This window comes from Nicotiana tabacum, chromosome 11, assembly GCF_000715075.1.
Source record: "Nicotiana tabacum cultivar K326 chromosome 11, ASM71507v2, whole genome shotgun sequence".
NCBI classification, from domain to species: domain Eukaryota; kingdom Viridiplantae; phylum Streptophyta; class Magnoliopsida; order Solanales; family Solanaceae; genus Nicotiana; species Nicotiana tabacum.
In genome coordinates this window covers 32239382-32251754 of record NC_134090.1, presented here as the reverse complement: position 1 = coordinate 32251754, position 12373 = coordinate 32239382, and the positions used below count along the sequence as shown (strand labels likewise).

General features: G+C 37.6%; 1 protein-coding gene across 1 annotated transcript; it reads right to left on the bottom strand.

The window, feature by feature from the left end:
• Positions 1-1307: 1307 nt before the first annotated feature.
• On the bottom strand, positions 1308-1796 carry LOC142165794 (uncharacterized). Its single transcript, XM_075224167.1, has one exon. It carries the CDS (start codon positions 1794-1796, stop codon positions 1308-1310), a length of 489 nt encoding a protein of 162 aa, XP_075080268.1.
• Between the last annotated feature and the right edge of the window lie 10577 nt (positions 1797-12373).

The window sequence follows — 12373 nt, the reverse complement described above, 5'->3', positions numbered from 1 at the left end:
AAAGGCATCTCCCCTTGTCCATATCCTAGAAGCTGCAGAATTTTATTTCTTTCATCTCTTGGTACCCCTCCAAAGTACATTGAACTCTTCCCCATATTTGCTTGTAATCTTGATGCTTGAGCAAACTGATTGAAGCATTTGTGCATGGCATTCACTGATGATAAATCTCCCCTTGCAAACAACAATAAGTCATCAACAAAGCTTAACTGTGTAATACCAAGTCTAGCACATTTTGGATGATATTTGAAATCTTTTTCCCCTTTTAGGCCATGAAGACTCCTACTTAGATATTCCATTACAATAGCAAATAGGAAGGGGGACATAGGATCCCCTTTCCTAAGTCCTTTTTTTGCATCAAAAGGGGCAGTAGTCTCTCCATTGATCAAGATGGTGTAATTGACAATTTTGACACACTCCATAATCCAGCCAGTAAATTGAGTAGGAAAACCCAAATTCTCCATTACCTGCTCCAAGTTGTAAGTCAATCTTAATCATACACCTATCTGAGATGTGCTTCCTTGTATAGGCTTTAACCAATTCATGTGCCCGAATGATGTTGTCTGTAATTCTCCTCCCAGGTATAAATCCCGCCTGATTTTCACTAATGATGCTAGTAATAACCTTCTGTAGTCTTGATACTAATACCTTAGAAATCATCTTATATAGCAGGGTACAATAAGCAATGGGTCTAAAATCTGTCACAGTGTCTGGTTTGTCAACTTTTGGTATTAGTGTAAGGGTAGTGCAGTTTAGAGCCTTATACAATTTACCAGTAGTGAAGAATTCTTTAACAGCTACACAAATATCCTCCTTGATAATAGGCCATGTTAGGCCATGTTTTCTTGAAAAAGTATGCATTGAAACCATCCACTCCTAGTGATTTGTCATCCCCAATACTCTGCAATCCTTCAAAGATCTCTTGATCAGAGATTTCTGCAACTAGCTGACTTCTTTGTTGTTGAGATAACATAGGCCCTTGCTTCATGATCTCCTTGTTTATGGCAGGTAGTTTTAGTGCAGCAGGCCCCATCAGTGATTTGTAGAACTCCATAATTTCATGCTTGATCATGTCAGCATCATTCAACTTCTACTCATGTACAGATGTGAGTTCCTTAATTTGTTTCCTTTGATTCCTTTCCTTTAGCATAACAGAAAAGTACTTGGAGTTAGAGTCCCCAAGTTTAATCCACCTTGCTCTTGATTTTTGTTTTAGGACACTTTCCTCTATAAGAGACCATTCTCCAGCTAGTGGAGGATAGTTTTCTCCTGCTCCAGTAGGCCATCATTATAATTTATGGTAATCCTCTTTATATATCTTGAAGTTCTCCTCGAGACCTATCAATCTTGTCAATAATAGATCTAAACTCCTCATTGTTTAAAGCCTTAAGCCTAGGTTTCAAGGCTTTCAACTTCAACCAAATATTCTTCATTCTCCAACTTGTCATATTCTGCTCCCATACTTCCTGCACTACTTGTAAGAAACTACCATGGTATGCCCTTACATTTAGGAATCTGAATGGAATTTTGCCAGGCCTTGTACTCATGGAAATTGAAAGGATAATAGGTGAGTGATCTGATATTTGAGGTAAATCATATTCATTTTGTACTTGTCCCCACTGCATCATCCATTCAAAGTTTTCTAAAATCCTATCAATTCTGCTACTGATTCTATCAGGTCCATATTGCTTGTTTGACCAAGTGTAGTAATCACCCTTCCATATCAATTCAGTCAACTGCAGAGTTTGGATGCAACTGGCAAAGTCTTGAGTTTCAGCATATGTTATATGATTGCCCATTAGTCTATCTTGAGAATAGAGCACTGCATTGAAGTCTCCTCAAATTAACCAAGGAATGGTTATGTTTGCAGCCAGGTTATGTATGTCTGTCTAGAGTGCCCTCCTTTGTTCAATTGTATTGTATCCATAAACTACTGTTATTAAGCAGTCTATATTCCCTAAGTTGTTTGTAAGTTGATAATGTACAAATTGTGCCCCAGCTTTTATTAACTTCACATTCTACCATCTTGGGTCCCATAGCACCCACACCCTACCATTCTAAGCATATTGATAGTTATTTTAGCCCTTCCCAATCAGGAGTAATAGCTTTGGTGATTCTCTTGAAATTTTGCTCTTTCACTCTAGTTTCCATCAGGCCAGCTAACTTGATATTTTTATTTTTGATATAGTTAGCCAATTCCTTCTGTTTATATCTCTTATTAACTCCCCTCACATTCCAGAATAGCCAATTAATCAGCATGTTAAACGTCATCTTCCCCTGTCAATGGGTGATTGTTTCACATCCCATGTCCCATATGGTAATACCTCAAAAGAATTTCTCAGTTTTACAGCAGACAACAAAGGAAATTTTGTCAAATTAAACTCAGGATTGCTTTCCACTTGCTTCCCTCGATTGTTGTCATTCAGCATAACCTCAGTTGGACTACTTGTAGGCATAACCCCAGGTTGTCTTTGACTACTTTCCGGCCTGGTTCTTGTTGGAATGTATGGCATTTGCTGGACCTCTGATGTCTGTTGCTGTCTCTGCTTGTCAGCTGGTACAACTTGTACAGGTAGAGTATCATTTTGTTGAGCCTTGCCTTTAGTTATCCATTCCATAGTCACTTTCTTAGTTTCCCTTGTTTTCCCCTTCTGATTGATCTGGTGCTTAGTCCCCTGCTTATTACCAGCACCATGAGGAGAACATGAGTGGCCAACCTTTTGACAGTGCTTACAAAACTTAGGTTTCCACTCATAGTAAACATCTTGCAGAAATGGTTTACCCTTTGGATCTCTAACCCATACTTCATCAGGTAGTAGTTTAGTCACATTAACCTCTATCAACATTCTGGCAAATGAGATTCTAGTTTTCTTAGTTGTGTATTCATCAGCAAAAATAGGAGTCCCAATTGCACTTGCTATTCTTCTCAATGAGTTCACTCCCCAACAATTCAAAGGTAATTTTGGAAAGTTAACCCACATGGGAATTTCAGTGGGAAATTCCTCTTTAAAATCAAAGCCTGAGGTCCAAGGCTTCAAAATTATAGGCCTATTATTAATGGTATAAGGTCCAGAATAGTAGATCTCTTTCATATCAGCCTCCAAGTGGAATCTGATTATGTAATATCCTTCCTCATGGAGAAACACATCTGGTTCCCTCACACCTGCCCAATTAACATTTATATATCTTTCCATAGTATTGTATCCCAGAGTATCACCTAAGATGTAAGGAATTAAGGTACATCTCCACTTCTCAGTCTCGATGCAACCTCCTCTTTGTCCAATTGAACAACTACTTGGCCATTGACAATTTATGGAGGGATATATGATAGGGACATACCATTTGCTGCAGATCTGTTCTTCTGGAATAGGTTAGACCATGGTTTAGGGTCTGCAGATTTTGTCACCAGAGCAGGATTTGTTGAGCCTTGTTCTTCCTCCTCAGTTGTTACTATTGCATTAGTTACTGTAGCATGTAGAGCTTGATCCTTTGTTGTTTCCTCCAATTGCACTTTCGATGCAGTTGATGGAGGTGTTGTGAGATCTAGCTTATTTGAAACCCCTGAGCTAGATGCACCTCCAATGTTCTTCCATTGAGCTCTAGTATCAGAATCTAGGTCCAGATCTGGTGTTTGCAGAGCATTCTCCTTCCCTGTTATTTTGCTTTGTGAGCTAGTAGATCTTTCTATGCTGGTAATAACGACTTTTTTTTTTGCTTTCCTCGTCCTCTTCCCCTCCCTCTCGCCATGGATGACCAGTTTCAGAGCATGTTAACTAACGTGAGCTGAGAGCACTTAGAGAGATAGGAGTTTTTTTAAGTTTCTTTTATTTGACATGAGATTTTATAAAACACGTATAGATAATTATGGTCCATTCATGATGTGAATGTGACAACATCTGATTTATGAATACATATTCATTCTTAGAAGAATATGAACGTGCTAGTGGTAGTGAATATACCACACTCACCTCTAGAAGGAGGTTTGAGATGATATAAGAAAATAATATCATTATTATGGCATGAATGGTCATTGGTCACGTACCTAATGCACGTTAATATTTTAGTAACGTGATTATTAAAGAATAATATTAATGCAAGAAACATATCTTGCATATAATTTTGACCATAACCATAATGGTATAACTTTCTCTTTAAAAGAGATATTCACCATATGGATGTTGATGAATATGTGGTAGTACCAAATTAATTGAGAGCTTTGGAAGAGCCAATTATTACTATTTTGGAGGAATAAAATTGATTATCAATAAAGCATTATGTTGTAGTAAGTCTCAAAGAAACTTAATTGAGTTTCTAAAGTATTCGCGAAAGCAGTTGGTCATACTAAGACTATAAATAAAGGAAAAATTTAATATCTTCTATTACTACAACTTATGGCGGGATAATATGAAAAACTACCCGCTTTATTCTCCAGTTTGTACTACACAAACAAAAGAATGCCATAATAAAGTAAAAGTTTATTGATATAAAAACCCATATCATAATAAAACTTGGAGTTTATTGATAATTGCACACGTCATGGTGTAAATATGAAGTTTATCAATATTGATAATTTATTCAGTTAGCATAATTGGTTTAGCCATATTAATTTAAGTATGATGTGCAAAAATAAAAGAGAATCTACATGGGTAAATATTAAAGAACTAGAAAGTTCTTTAAGAATTCTCTTATATTGTTTGTTCTCATTAATTAATAGACCAACTAAAATTGGGATTGATCCCATGAATGCTGAAAATATCAAAGGTGAATCTAGCCCATTCACCTGCTATGTATACCACATAAGATGCATCTATGAGATGGTTACAAGTGCGATTATTATTAACCCGCAACCTGATGTTTGCAAGGTAACTTGCTTAATAATTTGATTTAGAGCATAATTTCCAGATTTTCTATTTAAGACAGTTTATCTTGATAAGTTGGTTTACATCACAGCTGGTTTAGCAAAATAATTTATTGAGTGCCTCCACTTAATAGCTAAATTTTTGTTGATGAGAACAAAGTTATCTATATCAGTTTGGTGTAGGTTATATATGAAAGTAAATTACATTCTCCCCTCACAAGTGGTTCAAAGTTAGGAACCAATTAATTCCATCTTATTAATGTTGATGTGTGGTGTATATTTTGATTAACACCATAACGTACAAAGATGGATTTCCAAAGTTGAGGAAGCAAGTTAGTTTTTCTAACATGAGGGGGAGACATGATAAACAATTGAGAAAAAGTTACATGGAATGAATTATCATGTGTACATATAGATCCTCGAATAAAATAATATGAACTTGAAGTTCATAAAAGGATAATTCATTTGTAATATATTGCAAAACATGCCAGACGTATTTGTTGATCCAAAGAAAGTAACTATATTCTCACTGCAAATGCTCCTATTAGAATAAGTCCTAGAAGGACAAAGTCTATGGTACGCTTAAAGCGTGTAGACAAATCGATTTCAAATAAACTTCTTAATAAAGAATATGAGCAAATGATCAAAATGATCATAATAAGGAGGCAAATGATCTAGAAGATCACATGACATAATACTTCATAAAATCTCAGGAGAGATTCAAGCACCTGAAAATATGAATGAAGAGATCTCTATGCCATGTCTTTATGAAAAAATGTTGGAACCGATATAAAATGTTCGTAGAAGACATCTATCATAGCGCTAAGTATAGATGAGGATCTTAAGTCTGTCGAGTACAGATACAAAAATATTGGCCAAATGAAAGAGACACAATTCAAATAGAATTTGTTTCATATGAAATATATGTAGTTTTGGACCTGCAGTTCAAACATTTGAAAGTATAAAGTCAATAATATTTACAATCAGTTTTCGATATCTTATTTGTCTAGCATGACATGAAAACTTGATATGCATCTAATTAAAGTCTATTATATGACTTATATGACAATCCTTGAAAGATTTAAATATCTTAAACCATATACAATTCCTGGTCCTGAACTACCATATCCTAAGTGATATTTGCGCACATTTGTATCTTGCTATAACTATAAGCATGATAATGTGATAGTGAGAATTTTCAAGGTGCAACATATTCATTGGAGTTGATATGGGTGATTTATTCACCAAATCTATGCGGACGTTAACCTTCAAGAAGCTAGTGCACAAGATTGGGATGCGAAGGCTTAAAGATGTGAATTGACGCTCTTATCAAGGGGAGTTAATACGCGTTGTAATCTTTTTCCCTTATAAGGTTTTGTCCCACTGGATTTTCCTTGCAAGGTTTTTACTAAGCCAACCAAAAGGCGTATTGTTAGATATGTGTACTCTTTTTCCTTTAATAAGTCAACCAAAAGTTTGAGATTTATATTTCTAACTAATTAACTAGCAAATACTAGAAAGCGGTAAAATTATCAACTAACGAGACAAAAGGTTGGTGACTAAATTAAGGAGATCTAGAGTTATGATTTCCCTAATTGTCGGAATCCTTCTAGCTATGTTCCCTACAAATTTGCCAATGTATTCTCTACTGATCGTGAGCATTTTAGGTGCTGTAATTCTTTCTCGAGCAACTACAACAAATTACTAGACATATTCTCTCAAACTACGCTAGTTGGATTTATTTATTGCTCATTATGAACACATCAAGGCTTTGTTATTTCTAAACCTGCCTTTAAACCCTCTGTATTGATTTCTCACATACGTTAGGAGTGACGTTGTTCAACAACCACCTAAATATGTATCCTTTGTCAAGCAACACATAATAAATAGGCATGGTCAATTGATGGCCATTCAATCAACAATAACAAACACGTAGTTGAACAAGTAGAGAAATCCAACGGCTCAATTATATAAAAACATAACAAGAATTTATCCTACAAAAGGTTCTATCAAAACCCTAGATAACAAATTAGCTATTCATAATAGTATGTAAAACTACAATACTAAAAGTCATAACCAACAATGAAAAATAGGAAGATAAAGGAAAAACTCGTAGAAGAATTTTCAACCTTGCTCCTATTGCGTTTCTGCCTCTTTAGGTTGAATCTGTGTCAAAAGTATGTCCAACCTCCTCAAAATACCATTTTCCATGTATATATACCAAGTAGGATCGGGCCCAAATAATTATACCTTCTCCAACGTGAAAAAAGGATAATTTATTCAGGTTTGGAGCTCGCGGTCGCGGTCCGGGCGCGATCATTACCCAGTGTACTACCTCAATCCGCGTCCAGGTTCATGGTCACAGTTTTGACCGCATTTTTCACCCTGTTCCGTTTGGAATTTGAAAAAATGTAAACCATAAAAGTTGTAGCCTTTGATTTAGCTTTCCAACCATATATTATATAGCCCAAATGGAGTTCTAAGAGAAAAGTTATGTGCATTTTACTAGACAGTGCGGAATATGCCTACTCGATTCTTCGTTTTGTTGCTCTATCATCCGTTGATCCCCGAATATGATCCCGGCTTAATTCCTTGGGCTTTTACTCAGACTTCAAAGCTCCAAATCACTTGAATTCATTCCATAACATCTACATAGCTCGGAATCACTCTTACAAGGCATAAAACATACAATTAGTGCAAAACACTAGTGATTAAAGCTCAAACTCAATTAAAGTGCAGTAAATTAGAGTGTAATAAGCGACTAGAGTATGTAATTATAGCCTATCATCAACAGCCCACACTTAAACCATTGCTCGTCCTCGAGCAATCAAACTACACTTTATATAAACACGACATTTTTAAGCAATTCCCCTAACTCATCATACCAAGAATATTTAAAATAGACTAAGCACAAGGGTGTAACATCTTCACCTCAAGGTTTGACTCACAAGTACCACGCATTATTCATAACTCACACACTTACTCTAACATAGAGGCCAACAACATTACCTTTCCTTAATGAATCAAGTGCTCTCACACAACAAAAGAGAGTAGTTCCACACAATAAAATTTAGGAACACTTAGGAACTCAAGATAGAAAGAATTCACTCACTCTCAGAAATAACATTCATATGCCACAAAAGATGCACCATAGGTTTGCCCGTAGTGTACTACTCTACTAATCGAGCTCATTCAGTCTAGGATCAAGTAGGACTTTATTTGGTTGTAATGTAGGATGCGGGACGGGTAGGATATATTTGGATATTAGAGTGACTACACCTCCCTAAGCACTTTAATACATATACTTTAACATTCAAGCCCGTACTTATGTCAAACTAAAACTCCAGCTTCACTTCAATTTATATTACCCCATACTTCTTTAACCACAATTACATCAAAAGCCACCACCACAAGGAATATTCTTCACAACGATACAACTGTATTTTTTCCTTTCTTTTTCAATCAAGTGGCTTTTATTTTTCAACACAGCGCACATTTTTCCTTAGTTCATTAGTTCCATTCAAAATCCAAACCAACCACCTCACACTTTAACTTTTACAAAGTTCATAAGCAATTCAAGTGCTCATGAAATATTACAATGGTTCAATTAGATGGTTAATTCAAACAAATGGGTAAGACTTGTAATGTGGTTTCCAAAGAAACAGGATTATGGGCTCAAAGGGGTTAACTACGATACATAACAATTAGGCGGGTAAAATATACATATCTGGCTCAACAAAGAAACGCCTATATCACTTCCAAGACTGAATAAAACTACTATTTCTCTTTGTAAACACACGGGGAAAGTTCTAGATATCAAATGCACACACATAATAACACAAAACCTTACACACACACACATGACACATAAGCCATTCAGGATTGGATTCATCAAGACACTCTAGTCAAAGCAGTTAAGCAAATTTAAATTCATACAATTTAAGGTACTTATACAAGAGTAAAAAACTGAGCATAAGCGTCACAACCAAAGTACTCACTATTCTCAAGGCATAACAAAGTCAAGAATGTGATGACCCAAAAGGTCATCACTTGTTTTAGAAATGAATTCTACATTCCGAGGCCTTAAAAACCTCTTTCAATATCACCTTGATTTGCATGCGCAGTCCGGGCGCGTAGCTGGAAAGCAATTTTGTAAAAATCTGTGAAAAATTATGAATTTTGACTTTAAAATGGATTTAAGTTGACTTCGGTCAATATTTTGGTAAACTTACCCAGACCCATGATTTGACGATCCCGGAGGGTCCTTAGGAAAATATGGGGCTTGGGCGTATGCCCGAAATCGAATTTTGAGGTCCCAAGCCCGAGAAATGAATTTTTAAAGAAAATTGTTTTCTGGAATTATTTATGAGTTTTGGTAATGAAGCGTGTTTAAACTTGAAGGTATCGGGCCCGTATTTTGGTTCCGGAGCCCGGTACAGGTTTTATATCTGATTTAAGATGAGTCTGCAAAATTTGGTAAGAAACAGAAGTCGTTTGGGGTGATTTGGGCCCGTAGTTGTAAAAATTGATACTTTGGAAGTTTTGAGATTTTTCTTGGATTTTTATGCTAAATTCGTTGTTTAAGAGGTTATTTTGGCGATTTGATCGCATGGATAAGTTCATAAGATGTTTTTGAGTTAGTATGCATATTTGATTTGGAGCCCCGAGGGCTCGGGTGAGTTTCGGATGGGTTTCAAAAGGTTTTGAACTTAGGAAAAATTGCAGGTTTTTGCTATCTCGGTTCATAGAGGTTTTGTTCTTCACATTCGCGTGGTTCCAATCGCGTTTGCGTGGTTCCACTCGCATTTGCATGGTTCCACTCGCAAATGCGTAAGGCAATTTCCTCAAGTGTCAGTTTACTCTTCGCGAACACGGAGCTTGGGAAGCGAATGCGGAGCTTGGGACGCGAACGCGAGGCTGTGGGGGGAGTACCTTTCGCGAATGTGTCTAGGCACTCGCGAACGCATAAGGATAAAGGCCAGGGGGAGGGGTTTCACAAATGTTCTACACGAACGCGGCTCTCTGACCGCGAATGCGAAGACTACAAGAGTTGAAGCTCCGCGAACGCGAGCCGTCGAACGTGAACGCGAAGGTCAGCTAGGGTTGACCCATCGCTAACGCGACAGGCCTATCGCGAACGCGATGAAGGCCTGCCCAGTGTTTTTTAAACAGTAACAGAACATACGTGATTTCACCAAAATTTCATAACTTCTTCTTCCAAACTCCAAATTGGGCGATTTTTGAAAGAGGACTTCACCACAAATCCATAGGTATGTAATCTTAGACTCATTTTCTTCAATTTCCATTAACACCCATTAGATTTCTAGGCTTAAATCATGTTCTTAAGGGTAGAAAATTAGGGATTTGGGTAGAGTTAGGCTTTTTGCATAATTGGGATTTAGACCTCGTTTTGGGGTTGGAGTTTGGAACTAATTACATATTCGGGCTCGTAGGTGAATGGGTGATCGTGTTTTGGTCCGAACCTCGTGTTTTGACCAAGCGGGCCCAGGGTCGATTTTTGTCTTTTTGGGAAGAATGATAGGAAATCTATAATTAAGCATTGGAATTGGATTGTTTAGCGTTTATTGATGTTATCAAGTCGATTATGTCTAGATGCAATTGATTTGAAGCCAAAATTCAAAAGGAAAAGCGGTGTTTGAGGCTTGAGTTGGCCGTGGAAGTTTGAGGTACGTGTTTGGTCTAACCTTAGCTTGAGGGATTAGAAGTTGTGTCCTATTTGCTACATGTTACTTATTGAGTACGACGTATAGGCATGGTGACGAGTATCTATACGTTGGTGTCAAGCATGACCGTGAGTCTTAAATTGAAATTGTAGTGTTCTGAATAAATACTACGAAGGCCTAAGTTGTTGATTCTCTGTGTTGAGAAAGGATTATGATTATTCTCGTGGAATTACATATGATAGAGTATTGGTGCTAGTTGAGGTAGTTAGATGTTGGAACGAGTTTGGGTATAGCTGATTTTCCCTTGCCGGGACGTATTTACTTATGCTATCGATTTTCTTGTCGGGATAGTGTTGTTTCTTTATTGATACCTTGTCGGGACTCTTGTTGTGATTGGTGTTGAACTGTATATATGGATCGGGTTGCGTGCCGCAACAATATTATATTTGGATCGGGTTTCATGCCGCAACAATATTATATTTGGATCGGGTTGCACGCCGCAACAATAGTATGCTTGGATCGGGTTGCACGCCGCAACAATGATATAATTGGATCGGGTTGCACGCCGCAACAATAATATAATTGGATCGGGTTACATGCTACAACAGTGATAAATGATATGGATCAGGTTGCACGCCGCAACAGTATTATTATGTTTTGGGATCGGGTTGCGCGCCGCAACAATTGATAATACAAAGTGTTTATAAATTGGTTACGAGTTCCTTATTGTTTTGCTGTAAATTCTAAACTGTCCTTATGCCTTTCTCTTAATTTACTGTTGGTATTGATATTCCCCCGCAACATGTACCCCCTCCCATCTTTACTTGTTTATTCCTATTTTATTTTTCGCTGCATATTATATAACTGCACAGGTTTATTCGGTAGTCTGGTCCTAGCCTCGTCACTACTTCGCCAAGGTTAGGCCAGACACTTACCAGCACATGGGGTCGGTTGTGCTGACACTACACTCTGCACTATGTGCAGATCCCGGAGCGGCAGCTTTTGGACCGTAGCTTTGGGTGGCTGCCTTCAGTCTAGTTAGAAATCCTGAGGTAGTCCTACAGGCATCTGCAGGCCTGACGTTCTCTTCTATCTTTATATGTATTCTGTTTTTATTTACTTCAGAGATATATTGTACCTTTCTTTCCAGACATTTGTATGTAGTATTCGTAGTTGGTCTGTGATATTATGACATCGGATTCCGGGTAGAGATGTATGTTGGTATTGTCGTACTGGTTTTGGCTAAGTTATCAGATTAAGTCTTCGGCATGCTTTTATTTATCGTTAATAATTTTATTGTTGATCGCATGTTAATTTAAATTGTTAAAAATGGCTAAATAAAAGAGTTAGTGATTCTATAATACGCGGCTTGCCTAGCTTTCCCAAGTAGGCGCCATCACGACTCCCGATGGTGGGAAATTCGGGTCGTGACAAGTTGGTATCAGAGCTCTAGGTTACATAGGTCTTACAATTCACAGACAATCTTAGTAGAGTCTGAGAGATCGATACGGAGACTTCTGTATTTATCCCCTATAGGCTACAGAGTTAGGAAAAACTTCATATTTGTTCTTTCCTGTCGTACGGTTTGGTTTCTCAATGCTAACTGAATTTGATGATGAGGCGCAACCCAGAGCACCAGCACCAACGGTGGAGCCTCAGGTTGACTTTAATGATGAGGTTCTGGCCTAGACAATTTCGGTGGGCCCAGCTCAGGTCCCAGAGGGGTTTATTGCTACCCCCGTACTCCAGGATGCTCTGATCCGTCTAGTGTGCCTTATGGAGAGTATCACCGGGCAGGCTTGCTTCCTATAGCACCAGCCGTCTCTCATGCTGG